The sequence below is a fragment of the Egretta garzetta genome, unplaced genomic scaffold (assembly GCF_000687185.1).
Source record: "Egretta garzetta isolate BGI_Z169 unplaced genomic scaffold, ASM68718v1 scaffold118, whole genome shotgun sequence".
Classification (NCBI taxonomy): Eukaryota; Metazoa; Chordata; class Aves; order Pelecaniformes; family Ardeidae; genus Egretta; species Egretta garzetta.
Window position 1 is genome coordinate 3,518,402 of NW_009260484.1, and position 19,275 is coordinate 3,537,676.

General features: G+C 43.5%; 1 protein-coding gene across 1 annotated transcript in view; it reads right to left on the reverse strand.

The window, feature by feature from the left end:
* Window positions 1-19,275, reverse strand: part of PGBD5 (piggyBac transposable element derived 5) — a 36,924-nt gene that overhangs the window by 7,695 nt on the left and 9,954 nt on the right. Inside the window, exon 3 of the mRNA XM_035899719.1 lies at window positions 7,851-8,033. Coding sequence (XP_035755612.1) covers window positions 7,851-8,033 — 183 coding nt within the window. The remainder of the gene's footprint in view (window positions 1-7,850; window positions 8,034-19,275) is intronic.

Below are 19,275 nucleotides of genomic sequence, written 5' to 3' on the forward strand. Positions count from 1 at the left end.
GGGAAAGAGCTTGTCCTACAGATATGTTAGCCAACTGGCCTTCTCTCATAATACCAAAGATTTGTGTCCTATGTGAATGCCTCTGGCAACTGAGACAAGTACAGAAAGCCTGCTCTCTTGATGAAGTATATGGACACCTCCTGCACAGTAATGATGAAATGACAAGGAGAAGAATTCAGGGTATCATCTTCCCAACAATAACATCCATAATCTGTGTAATAGTCTTCACAACATATTTAAAATAGGACTGGAAAAAAACCCCAAACAACAGTGATATGCATTATGGAACAAATCAGAATTTATGGTCCAAAAGAATCTGTCCTGGTTTTGGCTGGGATAAAGTTAATTTTCTTCCCAGTCACTGGCATAGTGTTGTGTTTTGGATTTAGTATGAGAAGAATGTTGATAACACAGTGATGTTTTATTTGTTGCTAAGTAATGTACATACTAAGTCAAGGACTTTTCAGCTTCTCATGCTCTGCTGACTGAGAAGGCTGGAGATACACCAGAAGCTGAGAGGGGGCACAGCCGGGACAGCTGACCCAAACTGGCCGAAGGGCTATTCCATACCATATCACGCCATGCTCAGTATATAAACTAGGGGAAAGCTGGCTGGAGAGGCACTGCTCAGGGACTGGCTGGGCATCCGTCTGTTGGTGGTGAGCAATTGTTTTTCATTTGCATCACAGTCACTGGCATAGTGTTGTGTTTTGGATTTAGTATGAGAAGAATGTTGATAACACAGTGATGTTTTATTTGTTGCTAAGTAATGTACATACTAAGTCAAGGACTTTTCAGCTTCTCATGCTCTGCTGACTGAGAAGGCTGGAGATACACCAGAAGCTGAGAGGGGGCACAGCCGGGACAGCTGACCCAAACTGGCCGAAGGGCTATTCCATACCATATCACGCCATGCTCAGTATATAAACTAGGGGAAAGCTGGCTGGAGAGGCACTGCTCAGGGACTGGCTGGGCATCCGTCTGTTGGTGGTGAGCAATTGTTTTTCATTTGCATCACTTGCCTCTCTTGGATATTATTTCTCTCTCTTTTTTTGTTATTTTCCTTTTCATTACAATTTATTATTATTGTATTTTATTTCAATTACTAAACCGTTCTTATCTCAACCCACAAGTGCTTTCACTTCTACTTTTCTGATTCTCTCCCCCATCCCACGGGGGACGGGGGAGTGAGTGAGCAGCTGGGTGGTGCTTGGTTGCCGGCTGGGCTTAAACCACAACAGTCTTCTACATTTAGCTAAAAGAATAAACTGTGGAGGGAGCAGGGAGGTAGGGAAACGTATAGCATCTTAGATGGTTGATTTGAAAAAAAAAAAAAAAAAAGCATGCATTGGATGGAGAAGATGGAAATACAAGTTCAATGAAAATGGATTTTAGGGAAAGGAGATAAACCAAATAGTGCCCTAGTTGAATGAGCACTCGTCTTGCACAGACATCAGAGGCTCCACAGGTGACACATTCTGCTGCTCACAGCTTCTTGGCCTTTCATATGTGAAGGAGGCAACAAATAAAATCTAACACGACAAAAACACATCTCAATGCAGCCAGGTGGGCACAAATAAGATTTGGTCTTCTTGATCAAATTAACTGAATTCAAGGAAATCTTGGATGGAAATTTCCTCAGTCTACCTTGGTTTTTCATCAACCCACCTGAGTGGAAAAAAATACAACAAGCATGGAAGCAGGTGACTTCTGTGCACACCTTTCATATGGCAGCTGAGGCCTGTGATAGTTTAAAGCTCATCTGTGAGCTAAGCCAGCTTGATCAATTTTTTCATTGCACTGAATTCTGCACGCTGGATAACTGGATATCCTTACAGGGGAAATGCCAAGTCAGACTACAGTGTTTGGCTTCCCCCTGAGCATGTTACCTCTGTTCTTGGGTTTCGATTTATATGGCTCTTCTGCCTCTGTCTTTCTGGAATGACCTAAGCTCTTGAGTGCAGGGCCAGCCTTTTTCCATGGTTCATATAGTACCTGGCATGCTGAGCATCCCCTCAACAGCTCACAGATACTACAAGAATATTAATCTAATAATTGCTAATACTCATTAATTGGTCCAGTTGCTGTGGGCACGTCTACAAGGAGCTAAGGCTCTTCCATCAGAAATTTAAGACACTCATATCAGAAGAAGGTCAACCAACACAGCAATGGGGCAACTTCATTCTGAAGGAGGAAATGGGCACTCCATTGGTTATTTCTAATGATTGAATCAATCCCTGGAAATCTGTAAGTTCCTTCCACAAAAGATGAGAAAAGCCTAATGTTAACAGGCTTACAATCAGTATAGGAGGAACTGTACCTCCAGCACCTACAGTGGAAGGCTTTTGCTTTTTTTTTTAAATTTCTTGTATCGCTAAGAGGTACACAAACACTGTAGGTCATGTACCTGCAAACTTTGGCATTAACGTAGCAAACTTTCTTCTACCCAATATTAAGATCGTCTTGCTCTGCTAACAAGCAAGCCTGAGAAGAATTTCCATAGCTGCCTGAAGTTTATGACTCACTGAAGGGTGATACTTATTCTCTCCAGGAGACATCAATGGTATAAAACCAAGCTAATAACCACATTATTATGCTAGAGCTTCAAAATAACAACAGCCATCTCTGAGATCCCATAATAATTAATTGTAGCCTTCCCTTTAGCTCAGGCAATAAGCCTGCAGAAAGCTTCCAGCAGATGTTTCATTCCTGATACAGAATAATGGGAACCATTTCCTCTCCCAGGATCACACCGTGCAACTTCCCTGCTGCATAGCCTAGCAAAGTGCAACACTGCTGCGGATTTACCAGCATCTCTCATCACAGATGACACCCTTAATCTGTAGAGTTTTTTACAACCACCCAGTTACTATAGCAATAGAAGCAATAAAATTATGCCCATCTGGCTCAATGAAGTTTTTGTGTGTAATTAAATCAGAATCACAACAGGTGTTTGCCATATACATAGGAGTCAATGGAGACACTTTGTCCTCCTCTGGTCTTCTCAAATTGTAACTGCAGTATAAATGCATACACCTAAACTAGCTTAGCAAAGATGAGGAAATGTGGTGTGGTCACCCAAGATTCGTTCCCAGGGTCTCCAGGTCCTGGAGAGCCTGTACTGAAGCCTGTTTCATCATATCTTCACTAGTACCATTTTCAAAGGCAGACAGGCTTGATCTTGTTCAGGCAAAAATACACGTTCTGCAATCATTTATCCTGCATGCAATGCTGGGTCGAGTCAGAGCTAGGGCAACTGAGGGGCCTGTTGTGGAGGAGATGAGAGCTTGCTTTAGTCCATGTGCTGGAGTTGCAGAATCCTGCAAAGCTTGTGGGAGTGCCATGGTTGCCCAGGCTGGCAGCTCCTGCAGCTTTGCCAACCCCAGCCACGCTATGGGACAGAGCCAGCTGCTCCTGTTGCTTCAGAAAGTGCAAAAGGAAGCTTCGTGGATCATATGTTAAAGGGAAGCATGGGACACAGAGCTTTAGGAGGTGCTGTCCTCTGTAAGGGGACATTAAGCATTAGCTTAGAGGTAGAAAAAGGGAGGTGCACTATGAATGAACGTCACAGCAGATAACAATAACAGCTGCCTGCTCGCAGAGCGCAGAATATGGGGCATTTCAGTGCAGGTTTCTACTTCTATTCAGAGGCCAGAGAAAAAAAAAATGCTTTGTATGTCCCCTGAAAAATAAAAAAGAAGTCTATTCAGGTTTTTGATTTTGAAAAAGATCAAAGTGTCCCATCTTATTTTCTGAGGTCTTCTCAGCTCTTGGTATCTTCAAAGACACTTAGAATTATATTCACCGATATCCCTTTATATTACTAGGCACGCATTCTCTCCTGTAGTGCAGTGAAGGTGCTACACAGCAGACTTTCGATGAAGAACACCGTGGTTTTTGCAGTAATGCATGTGCGGGTTAGGAAAAGCGAACGATAGTTAAGGTTCCACAAAAGTCTTCATAGGATCACAGGATCCTATGGGTTAAACAATAATTTAGGTTGGAAGGCAACTCGGGAGGTCTCTATAGTCCCATCCCCTGCTCAGAGCAGGGTCAGCTCAGAGGTCAGACAGTGCTGCTCAGGGCTTTATCTTGTCTGGGCTTGAAAACCTCCAATGACAGAGTCTGCACCACCTGTCTGGGCATCCTGCTCCACTGTCCTCAGGAAAACCCTTACACCAAGTCTGAACAACTTCTTTTGTTTATGTCTGTTGTTTTTCATCCTTCCACAATGCCCCACTGAAGACCCAGCTCCATTCTCTCGATAACCTCCTCAGGGTAGTGTGAGGCTGCTGTTGGATGCCCCCAAAGCCTTCTCTTCTCAGGCTGAACAAGCACAGTTCCCTCCCCATAGCGGAGCATGTGGCTCAGCCCCTGGCCAGGTTGGTGGCCTTTGGCTGAACTTGCTCCAGTTTATCAATGCCTTTCCTGTACTGGGGGGGTGTTGTCCAAAACTGTGCTGAGTAGGAGGCAATAACCCCCTCCCTTGATGTACAGGGATGAGGCTACACTCATGTTAACACAGCCCAGGATAGTGTTGACCATCTTTGCTGCCAAGGCACACTGCTCACTCATGTTCAACTTGCTGGCTACCAAGACCCCCGGTCCTTTTCATCAAGAATTTTGAGATGAATTAATACATTTTTAGTGGGTGCCTCTTTCTAGATTTTTCAGAATTTTCTTTAGCTCCCTTAAATGTCAGTTTAGGTTGCCAAAAAATGTATAGTTTCTAAGCCTTAGCTTATTTTTATCTCCACCTATTTCTCTGTTGATAGTCACAAAAAACCCCAGACAACGTAAAGCAGTTAAGATCAATACCAATTTCTTTTTGTTTTCAGTTCTCAGTGGGATCTTTCTACCATTGACTAGCCCAGAAGCTAAATTTTCTTGAACAAGAAAAGTAAATTTATGTTTAAGAATGGGTCTTGAACTGTCATGAGCACCTGAGCATAGATGCTTTTCAACAGGCTCTCATGACACTTCTTGGTCATGATGGAGCCCTGTTCAGATTTAGTTGGTTAAGCCACATACCAAAAAAACATTAAAGTCATTACTGAGGGTGACTGTGTGCTACACAAGGAGAGATCTCTGCTAAGACCAGGCTTCTCTGCCTACTTCTTCCTAAACATACTGTCAATGCAGTAGGATCCCAGCAGGTGCTGGCAATGCATCAGCCGCTTTGCAGTAGAGTCAGTAAACACCACCTCCTTTAGGGCTCTTGCTGACTTCACCACTGCTTGACATCTCTAGCATCTCACCTCTCCTGGTGTTTCATAGTCCTTCCAGTTCAACATCTCCCTGCAAAACCTCTGAGCTAGCCCCTCGTAACTCATGGCAAACACAGACAGTCCCATGTCCTTATTAAACAGAAACACTTTCATGTTCTCCCTGTGATCTTCTTTATATAGGAGTGCCAGGCTATTTTGCAAAGCCAATAAACCTGCTATCTTACTGACTGCCTCCCACCCACCCCATAGCTTCACCCCTAGGAAGGTGATAGCGTGTACGAGATTTGAAATTTAATTTTGGAAGCAGCTGTCAAATATCACAAAAAGTCTCGTGAAGCCATATAACAAATCATAAACCAAACTGAAATCTCAGTAAAGCATTAACATATTTGATCAGTTAAGTCAAAATTACATGCTTTAAAAAGACATTACTGAATTTGCTATCTGCTAGAAACTGTGAATTTGAAAGATCTGTTCAGTGTAAAGACCATGAATAATTCACCCCTGTGAACAATCTGAATTATCTGTAAGTAATAAACACTCAGCTGGTTTAGCAGCCATGCATCTTTTTCACCAGGCTTATGGGCCAACTGGGTCATGCTGTATTGTCTTTACCCTTTCCTAGCTCAGCATAAAGGGTGTGACTCAGCAATCAAGTTTTTGCCTGTCAGTCTTTACATTTAAGCCTGACACATCTCGGGTACTAGGAATACGTGGGTCATGCTCTACATTTTTTTGAATGCACATTTTGCATCATTGCTTTGGTAGTCTTAAAAATATAATGCTTATAATCAGCTGTGAAGAGTCATTTACTAAAGAATAGTCTCTGCTCAGAGGAAAAACTCCAGTGCACTACAAATATGCTTGACTTCTTTCCCATTTGGTTGTTTGCAGCATTTGGGAAACCATGAGTCTCTTGTGAGAATACGGCAGTATTCCACTGTACTCTGAAGCTTCCAGCTTACCTAAAATAATGTAGGAGCTAGAGCCTGCGTGGGCCCAGCAGAGACAGTGCAGTCTGAAGTGCTCAACTACAGTACTGGTGCAACTCATTCATTTTAAATTAGAATCAAGATATTGTCTCAATTTCCAGTCTTTCCTCCTGCTATGCGCCATGTTTCATTAACCCCCAGGTGGGTTTAATTTTCTGCAATAGAAAACATGCCAAAAGCAAAACTCCATCATCAGTGGTGTGTTGAACAGGGAAACGGTCCTGTAGCCTCCTCCTACCTGATTCACTGTGCTGGTTTTGCCTCAGATAGAGGTAATTTTCTTCATAGTAGCTAGTATGGGGCTACCCCCAGCGAGGAGGCTGGGGGTGCACAAGAAGCTGGGAGGGGGCACAGCTGGGACAGCTGACGCCAATTGACCAAAGGGATATTCCACACTGTATGATATGCTCAGCATATAAAGCTGGGGGAAGAAGAATTAAGGGGGGGATGTTTGGAGTGATGGCATTTCGTCTTCCCAAGTCACCGTTACGCATGACAGAGCCCTGCTTTCCTGGGGATGGCTGAGCACCTGCCTGCTGGTGGGAAGCAGTGAATGAATTCCTTGTTCTGCTTTGCTTGCGTGCACAGCTTTTGTTTTACTTATTAAACTGTCTTTATCTCAACCCATGAGTTTTCTCACTTTACTCTTCTGATTCTCTCCCCCATCCCACCGGGGGAAAGTGCGCGAGTGGCTGCATGGTGCTTAGTTTCTGTCTGGGGTTAAACCACGACATTCGTAATGGCAGTCTCCAGTCTTACTGCTACGAAGGATCTATTGTACATACCATACCACTTCTGAAATGCTGTGCTGACTGAAGAACAAGCCAAGAGTTACATTACTTATAAATGACTGTCAAGAATGCAGGAGCCTGCAATTTAAGGGGAGTCACAAGTCTTCAGCATTTCTGAAAGTGAAATAACATGAGGCTTTTCCATACCAAGGCGATGGGGCATTTGACAGAGAGGATGACCTGGGATCACTCTCTGCACTAGCAAGAATCTGGCTGGGAGAGCCACACTGCCATATCAATGGACATTCTGCTGGCAAGTGTGCTTTTGCCAGTGTAGAGTTTATTACAGTTCCCAAACTAGAAACTGTCCTGCCAAAGCATGTTTATACCAGAAAAAAACCAAACCACGCTAGAGCTTTTGCAATGGCAAAACCCGTCATCTAGAGAAGTCACATCTTTAACAGATATTAAACCAGCAAGAACTTCTAAGGCATAACATTAAGGGTTCATCTCATCTTTCTTTGGGGTGTCTTTCACGATGGGAACAGAAAAATCACAGGCAGCTAGGAAATCCCTTGGAAAGTCCCCCATATAGGATATTAGACCTCACATTTCTAAGGCAAAGAACAAGAGGGCTTTAAATACCCTTATTAAAAATGTTTTTACATCTTCATTTTGAACTTTAAGAGGATTTGAAGAGGAAGATTTAAAGAGCAACTTAGGAGGTCCTCTGCATAGTACCTTTTCATGAATCAGATCTTTTCTTAGAGATGACCAATTTATCTATACAAGGAATTAAAATCTCAGTGAAGCCTTTTGGGAGGTTTTTTTTTTTAATTCAGTGGCAGGAGGGCCCCTAGGTCTGTCATCATTAAAACCCAGTGAATCACCCGATACACACCTTGCTTCTCAAATTCTTCGAAGAGATTCAGGCTGGTAATGCTTGGGCCAGTGAAGATGATGTAGTTCTTCCCAGAGGCGTTCTGACAAAGGCTTTTGGCCACCATACTGTGGAGCTGCGGTTTGTTCTTCAAAGCATCCAGCCCATCAGCACCACTCCCTTCTTTGAGGTGGACATAAATCTTAAACAAGAAATGGTAAGAAAAGTCAGAAGGTTATAAGGAATCCAGAGGGCAATTGCCAACATACCTGCTCAGCTCAACTGGAGATGAGCTGAGCATCAAGGCAGCAGATACTTTTTATAAACTTCTAGTATCTAAAGCCCCTGTCAAGGGGCTGTTGCTTTAAGACCACCTCAGGTTAGCTGGCACAGCTACCAATAAACACAGTGTCCTTTGCCTCAGCTTAAGGGCTTCCTGAGTTTCTTGCCACTGTTGTGCAGTTTGAAGATTGTTTGCTTGGCAGGGAAAGACTCAAGTCATAACTGAGATTACGTGTTGTACTTAATCTGCATAGGCTTTAATGCTGCCAGCAAAAGGAGAGCATGGGAACTTCAGTTTCAAAAAAGGCCCCTACAAGATGACCAGAAGGAAATGGCCCATTAGCTCACTGCAGTAACGTTCAGATTTATTTCTGTTGGCAGTGACCATTAGGCTGCAACACAAGTGCGTGTGCACCCCATAAATGAGAGGAACCAGCAATACACATACCCAGCCAGCCAGAACATCCTCATCAAACTCTCCAGGCACAGTGCTAATTCTTAGATCCTTTACTTAGATCATGATTTGGAGACAACCCACCAAAACAGACTGAAGCAGGTACAGCGCAATATGCCGCTGTTAATAGGGAAATGCCTGGCTCATTTGTAGCAGGCTGCAGTAGCTTTAGCATGTAGCTGTCTACTGTGCAGTCCCCAATGCTGTGCATTTCAAGAGAGCTGTCACCATCATCCGTAGGCGGACGTACATGCTTGTGTTAGAGGGCAGGAACATTTATCCCTTAGTAATGTGACTATAATTGACCAAACACAGTCCAGCTAGTATACCCACCAACTGAAAGAGCGCTGAAGCAAAGCTATTCCTCCATTCCTGCAAGCGATCCCTCCAGAAGATGAGTCTTTGCATTGTCATGCAGAGGGAGAAAGCACATAACCCCTCCTTTGTACAGAAGCCTTCGATTTTATTTCACTGACCGTATTTAACAAGTATAACTTTCACCAAAGTTGAACACCTATTAAAATCAACCAGGCATCTGACCTTCATCTTGTTCTAAAAGTCAGCAGAAATAACCTGCTGGAAAGAGAAATGAGAAGCAGAAGACACTGTGCACAGTCACTCAAACTGCACTGTAACACCATGGAACTTCGCAAAGATTTAAAAATACACACAAACGCAAATTTTCTAAAAAATTTGCCCAGGCCTGCCTTTGTGACTTTGGCTCTGAAACACTCAAATCTCTTAGCAATTCCAGAAGATTTTACCCATCAGAGAAAAAGCTGAAACTTGCTCAGTATTCAGGGGCAGGGAAAAGGATTTTTGCCTTGTTTGTTGGAGCGATGTATACACAATGAGCTTTTGTTAAACTTGCTTGAGACCTCAGCCATCCAGAACACGCAGCACTGCATTCCTGTATCTGTATCTGTTTCTCTTACCAACACACTCCTTCATAAAGGAAAGTTCATTACAACGCTCAGAGAACAAAAATGCTCGCGTGTTTGCAGTAGGGCTCCCAGTAATTTATATCTCCATGATCTTAGAGGGGAACAAAATTCAATTAAATAGCTTCTCCCTATTTTAGATGGTGTATCTACCAGCACTGGTATTTTACACATATTAATGTAATATGCCCTAGCAATTCATGCATCATGGAACAGACCCCAGAGGAATGTGTTGTGTATGAAATCTCTGAGAAATGAGACATAATTTGTATTTTGAAGTAATTGACATGCTAAAGAACAAAGTTGGTACAAGGATGAATACATACTAATTCAAAAAAGAAGTACAGAACATAGTAAAAGGAAGTCTTAAATATATGTTATTTATCTTAAAAAAAAAAACAACAAAAAAAACAAAACCTTTTTTTGATAGAAACAGTTTCCAGGTGAGGACAAAGGTAGGAATGTTTGTAGACTCCCTGACCATGCTCTAATCACTTTTGAAAGCTGTCAGATTTGTGCTTTCCCTAATGCTAAGGCTGAGGACTAGCTAATTACAGTAAGTCATCTAGGTTATTAATCAGGGCTCAAGAGAGCAGCTTAACAGTAGAACACATGCAAAGGGCAGACTGTTACAAATTTAAAGCAAAGGAATTTCATGATTATTGGCATCAAAATTAAGATTAGGTTACTAGTATGTCAGCACAGAGACCGCACATCAAGACCTTAAAATCTACAGACACGGCAGTAGAGACAAAAGATGCAGACAGCTTAGTTTCGACCTTGGATTAGCAGGTGAGCTGAAAACAAAGCAGGAATCCCTAAGTCTAGGGAAGTGTCCTACACCTTCCCTGCCCTACTGCAGTAAGTATTAGCCAACCAAGAGTCTCTCCTGCTCCATGCTCACTTCGTGTTCCCCCAAGAATATCCCCCAAGGGATGAGACAGGCTGCTGGTGAGCCAATTGGTCCCGCTCCGAGGGCTGGTTTGGGTCTGAAAGCAGCTACTTTAAAGTGCATGCCCACACGCAACTGGCTACTGAGATTGCTGTTTTCCTACTAGGATGCTACATACTCCATAGGTTTTGTTAACAGAGTTCCCTGTGCAGCTGGCACCCTCTCTCCGCGCTCCCCTCTATCTTGAGGGCCCTTGTAATGGCCATCTTGTGATTCTCATCCCCCCTTGCTCTGTTCACCTCCCCAATGCCCTTTACCAAAATATCCATACCCACTACTGAACTTTCCCTCCTCCAATGTTAAACATATCACACTTCTTTCTCCTTGGGCATTTTCCTGCCTATCCAAGCATAGCTTTTGTTCTTGGCACAATTTTTCTTATTTTGGAGAAGCATCATTCAAAGCTTTATCATGCTCGGTTCTGTTGGGAAGATGGGTGATGGCAGCATAATGTTGGAAGGCATCAAGGCTGCTGTGAAACAGTGGCTGGGTACAGACAACTGGCAAAGGCATAGCTTCAAATATCCTTGCAAGTGCCTAGGATCCCATATGGCCTCTCCTGTCCTCTCATCCAACTTATTTCATTCTACCTCATATCATTAAGATCCTGCCTACTGAAGCCCACAGCATTCCCCACCCCCTGTTCTGTAATGCATTGGAAGTGGTATTTAACAGTTAGCAGTCTGCAGAAAAAGCAGAGTTGCCAGAAATTGGCTGCAAGACCTTCACAGGCGCAGTCAGAACCTGCTCCCCAAAAATGTTTGTTAAATTATTCACCAGGGCTTCTGGTTTGCCCTGTGACAGCGTTAGAGCTTTTTGCCATTTCCATGTGCTCCAACAGCAAAATGTCGTCGGAAGTACAGGCTCGACAACTGCTGCTGGACAACAGATGGAGATGTTGGCAGCAACATCCACTGCTTCTGTGGGTGACAGTCAAAGCAATGCTTCTCGAATATCTGCACAGATCACTTCTACTGTGTATCTTTTTCTAACGGCTACTGATCCATTCAGTCTACAGCACCAAATGGGATAACTTCTACAGATGTGACATTATCTGTCTTAGGAGGCAACTACAGGCTGAAGGTCTTTATCCTGCAGTGCTGGGACAGAAATGGAGCTTTCTCTAGTCATCCCTCAATTATTTGTTTCTTATCAGAACAGCTACACGTTCAGTTTTGCCATCTCTCTGCCTAGTGCAGCCCTACTGCACCAGATACTTTCAATCCAGCGTGTTTCAATCCCATGTGCACAATACCAGCTCTCTCTTCTCACACCATTTAACTCATCCCTCAAACCCTCCTCTCGTCTGCCTTCAGTCTCCATGCAGCATCCTAACAGTTTCTTCCCTTTAAAAGCCTGACAGTAAGATAAGACCTTCACAGTCTCTGGCTTATCCTTCCTTCCACCGACAACTGCTTCTGCCTCTTCCCATCACAAATGCAAAAGTAGGTATCCATCACTGTACCTGAATGCCCAAGCAACAGCGTATGGGTGAAGACTGTGCTGAGCTCTTCCAAAAGAAGAAAACCAGCGCAAACCGTTCTGGAAAGTCACTTTTACCCACACAGAGGCAATCAGAAAAGACATCACATTTCTGGGCAGGAGATTTCACATGTTGACAGATGAGAGGCAAGTCAATCACCTGTCATTCAGAAACTCAGACTAAGTATGTCAGACTAAAGGGGTGGACCGCTGGAGAGAGGGGCACCAAAAGGATGGAAGGTCTCAGGGTAGACATCTGTGCCAACAGGAATCTCCTTGCTCTGTGCTGGGAATTTAGTCTGTGGAAAATTCATGTGGAAGGTTTGTAAGGTCTCGCTAGAAACTGGGTAAAAAAAACCGAGCACTTAGGAACAAAAGCTGCATCCTGACTGCACATTTAAGAGTGCCCTAGAAAGTAAAATATTAGCGATTCCACAGATATTCTAAGCTCAGATGGCAAACTGAAAGCACTTGTGAATAGCACATCCCAAATACTCCACATTCATACATAATTGAAGCACCCCAGGGTACAATTCTCAAATGAAATAGATGACATTTGGAAGGGAAAAAAAAGGGCAGAGGTAGTAATAAACAGGAGGAAGATTTTGAAGGCTACATTGTGCAAAATATCTCACAAAGGGCAGATGCTAAAAAACCACAAAACAGAAGCCAAGTTTTTAGATTACACAGTTATAAAAGCAAGAAAACAAAGAATGGTACTGTCATACTTTTTGGATCCTGAATAGCTATCAGAAAAACAACTTCATTTTTCTAGAGATTTCACAGCCAAATATTCAACTGCTCGTTCCTAGCGCCACTCTCTGGATCCTGTCTCACTCATCCTAAACCTCATCTCTAACTGTTGCCATTACCATTACTGTTGGGACATCTTCCCCTCCAGTCCCACCCCAAACCTTCTGCAGCCCATATTCCCCCCTTCTTTAATGCCCTCCTCTCAGCCAGCGTTTAGCTCTAGCTCTTCCCCAGCAGCTGTTGGCACCACTGATGGTGCTCTTACCAAGACCGGATCCTTTCACTGGTTTAAGCCTCTCTCCATTCTCTTCCTACTCTCCTAAAGGCTACTTTGAAAACAGCATCCAAGGGACAGGCGGCTTTCCCATTCTGTCCCCATCTAGCTCTTGGGGCTTCCTACAAAGCTCTTTCCTTGGTCCCATCTCTTCTCCCTCTGCCTCCTATTTTGAAATATTTCAATCTGCATTAACACACAGATCCAGCCAACATCTGTGTGCTGAGGATTGGAAAAATCTCTGTTTTGTCTGTACACGTTCTTCAAAGTTTCTAATAAGACTGTGGTGAGACCTGCAGAGAGATGCTGGTAGAGTTGACAATGCAAGCCCAATACAGCTAAAAATAAAGCTCCTTGATTCCTTCACCTGAAATCACACTTCCATGTGACTGCATCATCACAGGGGACACTACGATGTCTTACCTGTACAGTGAACCTACAACCTGTGGATGACTTCTCTCTATAGCTTCTCCTGGGCCAGCCACATCTAAGTCAGGCAGCTTCATTATGTGTAATACCTCTGTGACCTTCCTATTCTTTAAAATACCTAAGAACTGCCTGGCTCCCCTCCCAATTACTGCAATCACCTTCCTTCCCTTTGGCCTTGCTTACATATACCTTGACATCCAGACAGCACTCTGCCCCAGAGATCCCTTTGCTTCAACCATGTCAGACTTCTGCCAGTTCCCTCTTCTTTGCAATGTCAAATGGAAGTGGGGCCAGAAAATGGAGACAGGTCTTTGTCATTTAGCCCTCCCTATTGAGCTCATCCCGTATCTTTTCAGCATACTGATTCCTGCCTGTGTTTGCCCTGTGAAGGCAGGCATCCAACCATTGATGCCAAACAAGGCCACGTTAGCTTCTTTCCATGCTACCTTTCTCCTGCTTGGTTGGAAATCTGCAAAGCTCTTTCCTTCTGCTCTTCAATACCTTTCATAGAAAGGATGCACTCCCCACAATACAATTGCTAATCTATGCATTGGTGCTGCTACCCTCTTAGTGCTGCTCCATCAGGCTCCTCTGTGTAACTGGCAGCCCAGCTCAGGTCCATGACCGAGATTGCACTCTGGTGCCACACAATTGCACAGCCTTGGCTCAGTTTTTCTAAGAGAAACACTGTTGAGCTGTGAGAAGGCGTATAAGTGAGGACATATGTAAGTGAGAAGGCATATAAATGACGCAAGATAAGAAAAGTAAAAACTATCAGAAGTGCTGTGACTGTTGAGGGGATAACCTGTAGTAGCTCAGGGAGGAAAATACTTACATAAAAAGCTGTAAAATCTTAAGAAAAAAACCCCAAAACACTAGAAGATGACAATTCAGCAACATCAAGGACCCAGCTCGTTTCCAAGGAGCAACAAAGCTGATGACCGCCTGGCCTGTGCCAGCTCACCAGGAGTGGGGTGTATACTGGTGCCTGGCAGCGTGTTGGTCCCAGCTCTCCACTGCATGTGGGAGCCAATAGATACTGCTGCACACATCCCATGTGCAGAGCCTCTGCGCAGCTGAAAGGTGCCCAAACTAAACTGACCTGCTGTGGGAGGCTCATGCCTCTGTCTTGCATTTAGATGCTAAACTTACTACGGCGGGGATCGTCTTTTTGTTCTGCCTGCAGCACCCAGCACAAAGGGATGGGATCCATGAGGGGTGTTCCTATGGCAAAACTATTGAGTGAGGAAGAGAGGACGCTCTGGTGCTTTTAGACTCCTTCCTCAGGCAGAGCTGTGCTGAGTGAGAACACCTGCAGAAAAGAGTCAACTACGCAGGTAGTTTCATCATCAGAAACGCCAAGGACTGCAGATGGGAACTAAAAAATAACCTTCATTCCCACCTGAAAATAAGACACTGGGGCTGCGTGTAAACTCTGGGAGAGATCTTTGCATTAGGTCACATTTAGATGTTTGTTTTCCCTATTCATCTAGAAACATGGTAAGATTGTAAACTCCACAGAAGTGAATGGGGCTGGTGCATCACACACCTGCAAAACTACCTTCCCACTTAATACTGGTGAGCAAGAGGATAATTGACTTTTAATTGAGATCTCAGATCCCCAGATGCTGACAATACAGAACCGCATGCATTAAAAAGCCAGAGCCTGGTGGGAACAAGAGGAAGAAAGCAGATAGGATTTTCTAGCCACTGACAAATGAAGGCGATCAGATTTCCTGGGATCCCCTCCAGCCAAAGCCTGACCTTGAGAACCTCCTCAAAGCAGCTGCTGCATCTGTGCATTCCAGATGCAACTGTTCCAGCAACAGAGAAATTATCAGGGCACTGTTTAAAGAAACCCAAGGGCTCAGACTAATCTGCAAACAGAACTTAAACAGGCTGAAACACCAACATTTCTGAGCAGCTTTATTAAGCAAATGCACAGATGGCCAACCTTCCCACAACCCTGACCTTGAAAACAAAACTCACTTCAGGCTTATTTACCCCTCCCTTTCCCAGTGACTGAATACACTTACGCAGTATGTGTGGAAATTATAAATTCTTTGGGGCACCATCTCAGTTTTTCTAAATTCTGGAAATTCTTACTCTATAAAATCAACAGTGTTATGAAATATTTGAGCTGACCATAGTTACCCTGTCTGAAATCAAGAATGGACCCACAGCATTTGCTATGAAAGCACGATGTTTACATCGTTTGAGGGTTTTTGCTGCAACTGAGAGCTCTCTCGCTGGTCTGTGGAGTGACCTCAGACATCCCCCTTCACTGCGACTGCTGCTCTTCAGGGAGAGAGCCATTTCTTATCCTTTTATGCAGGGGCCACCCTGATCCATGCTGCACTCTTTAAATACCACCATGGTGTGAGCTGCTGACTGTTCAGTACCGTGGGAAGACTCGAGCTGCAGAGACACAGTCCGTTTCCTTAATCTGTTCTGACTCATCGCTTCTTCAGGGTAAGCAGTTGAAGGTGGAAACTCAAATTCAGTCCCAGCACAAGGATCCAAAGGACTTCATAAATCTGAGTGACACATTTCGCAGGGATAGTAGTGAAAATGAAATGCATTATTGCAAGAACTTCCTGCCAGTGAAAAAAAGCAAGTGTAGAGCCCGTATAGTTGGGGGCCCCCATATAGCTGGGGGCAGGGAGGCAGTGTGGGAAGGGAAGAACGTCGAGAATGGCCTCAGAGGACAAATTTCATCCCAAGGAATAGGAAAGGATACACCCATCCATAAAGTCATCTCTTCCCCACCATGCTATCACAGGGGATTTAAGTGAATAATTAGGTTGATGAGCTAATTCTTTTACCACCTATCATAATTATTAATATTGCCTGACTGTCCCTTTGAAGCGTTTTCTGCCATTTACATACTGCCTTCCATTTTGTTGATTGATGGCTTTTTGGGTCAGCGACAGTCTTTAGGGTTAGGTTTGTGTCATGGGCCCATGGTTCAGGATGAGGCACTATGGGAATAGCTTGTCCTGCCTGACTCTCCATGGGGTCCAGCATATGGCACCAGCATCCTGTGCTTCCTTCTCTTTCTGCAAAATGACCAGGAGAAGCTACGCAAGGATGTGGCACCACTTGTAACAGTTATTCATGACCACGTTCATGCCTAATGAGCCACACAAGAAAAGGGAAGAGAGAACATGATGTGTCCTACCAGGACAAAATACCTAGCCCTGATTTGGGAACTCTCAGCAGTTTTTGATGAACTCTATTGCTATATCTAAGACGAAAAAGAGTCCTACCGATCGTATTTATGAACATCTTTTACAAGCAAGTGTTCCAGACTTTTTGAGAGGAAAAGAGAGATAAAAACTGACATGACTAGAGTTTTGACTTAAATAGGATGACTTACTCAGCAAATACTCTAAGAAAGAAACACTTCTAAGCTACTGTAATCAAGATACTAAAATATTGGTTTGAAAAGTATCTTAGTGGTAACATATATGTAGAGAAATATATTGGAGGGAAATGAGGAAAGCAAAGAGAAGATGGACCAGAGAGGGACACCTGAGGCTGTGCAAGCCAAGTTTGCTGTTCTTATGGAATTAGAAAGAAAGAAATGAGAAGGCCCAAGCCCTGTCCTGCAGCAACTGCTGCTGCCACCTTGATGTCCAGCATCAAGAATGTGTGAAAAAGCCAACAGTATCAGAGCAGTTTTGCTGCCTGCTTTGCTAATTCAGCTCTCCTGGAGCTCTTCTAACCCTCTGAAAGGTTTTGTTCATGCTCCCAGCTGCTGTAGGTGTATACTGACTTTGTTTGAATGATGTGTCCTTCCTGCATGTTCCCACTTGGCCAGTTGACCCCAAAAAGATACTCAGCAACAAAGCTATTCATGGCAACACGATATTTTGCTTGTGAAATTCTGAAGCAGAGTTATGATCTGAAATTGTGCATCCATCTTAAAATAGTCTTAGCTGTCAGGGTGGAGTCAGGTTATCTGTATTACAGAAGGCAAAAGTAGTCTAATATATATACATTCTTTATATTATGCATATATAAGCCTATGCACCTTCTTATATCCACAAGCACCATTTCGTTTTTATGCCACTTTTGTTCCATGAATGGCTTATTGGGCTGGATTTTTAACTGAACACCATTTGCTTAAGAAAGCAAATGATGACCCATCAAACAAGTATTTACTCACATCCAAAAAAGTGATTCAGAGTTTTGTTCATGAGAACAAGCAGACTGAGGAATATGGGGAGTCAAACAGCTAAAACTCCTAACATTAACAGCTGCCCCGTGAGCTGCCAACAAGGAGTTGTTCACAGAGTAGCTTGTGGCTTCAAAACACTGATATCAATTTTACATTAGGAAAACAAACCAACCAAGTCTTTTCATCATATGAAAAGCAGATCACTGGGAAAACTGGGATGTCTTCAAATGGAGATTTTCTAACAACAGACTCATCATTCAGGTTTAGAGGATCTCGCTTTTGGCCAGGAGCATCACAGACCTCTTGAGGTTCCTTCCACTCCTGAGAGCCAGTCATATGTAGCTCACTTCCCTCTTCTGCCTGGGATGTCTCACCTTTATATATATTTACACATATTACTCAGACTTTTGAAACTGAATTAGCCTGATTTATGAAGTGTTTAGAGTCATATTTTATGCTGAATAAAATTACCTTGAGGTCATCATGTGGAAACAATGAGGGAGGGTATTCATCCAGACAGTATTAGAGAATTTCTATGTATTTCCAAGTGGGTGCTATAAGGTTTTTCTGACAGCAGACAGGTGATAGACCAGTCAGTCCTTAACTATCAGGCAACAAGTCTGTCCTTCACAATAGCAGTTTCACAAGAGATGGAGGGGAAGGTGTGCACAAGGGGAAAAACATTGGATTTTCTTCTTGTTTAAATCAATTCTCTCTGTATGTTAAACACAGAAAAAACACCCCTCTATTTTAATACAGTAAATAAACCAAACCACCACCAAATAAGTGCTTTGGATTCTGCAAGATCCCTCGTAAGTGTGACACATGACTGCACGTAGCATTCCAAGCATACCATAGTTGATGATCCCCGTCCTCCCCAGACTAGGTTTTTCCATTTTAGCATGAACGTTCATGTTCCTGTATATTCTTTTTCACCCTTCCCTAAGGTCCCTCTCACCCAATCATTTTAGCATGATTATAATTACAGTCAAGCCATGGAATGAAAATAGAAAGCGGCTGGTAAGATGATCCTGGACGTCATCCGGATGCAAGTCAAGCATGAGTATCTAATTCATTAAGGGAGCAGGAGGATTAGGGTGGTGCTGAGCATCTATTCTGTTTAATTTGACATTCCATTAATTTATTCTCTCAATGGACAGGACAGGGGGTGCAACGTAATTATAGCTGAGAATCTGAAAACTCTGGCCTGTCTGAAGACTTATTAAATGTTTGGTGGCAGTTGGCTGGGGGGAGCATGGCAAGAGAGATCAGCAAACTTTGTGCTCACTGTACCCATTATGCTTCAGCAATAAGCTGCGTGTGGGACTGGTAGAGTTCAGCCTGGAGATTAAGGACACTGCCTCTGTGTAGCAAATGACTTTCCAAAAGCCTTGAGAGCGGAAACTTCCAAGGATGCTTCACAAGGTGAATCTATTTTGTAACGGACAAAATAACTGCTTTGAAACCTGGATGGAAGGTGTATGATCCTAATTTTCTTCTCAGAGTGAATAGAAATGCTGAAAATATAAACCCCTGTTCCCAGCAAGCCTCTTTTCTTGCATAGCTACTCACACAGTTGTAGTGATTCACAGATCAAGTTTTACTGTGAAGGAATGTTCAAACTGCAGCAAATCCACAGGCCCTGCAGTTTTGACACACGTTCAGCCTGAGCAGACAGTGTGCACGTCCTACCT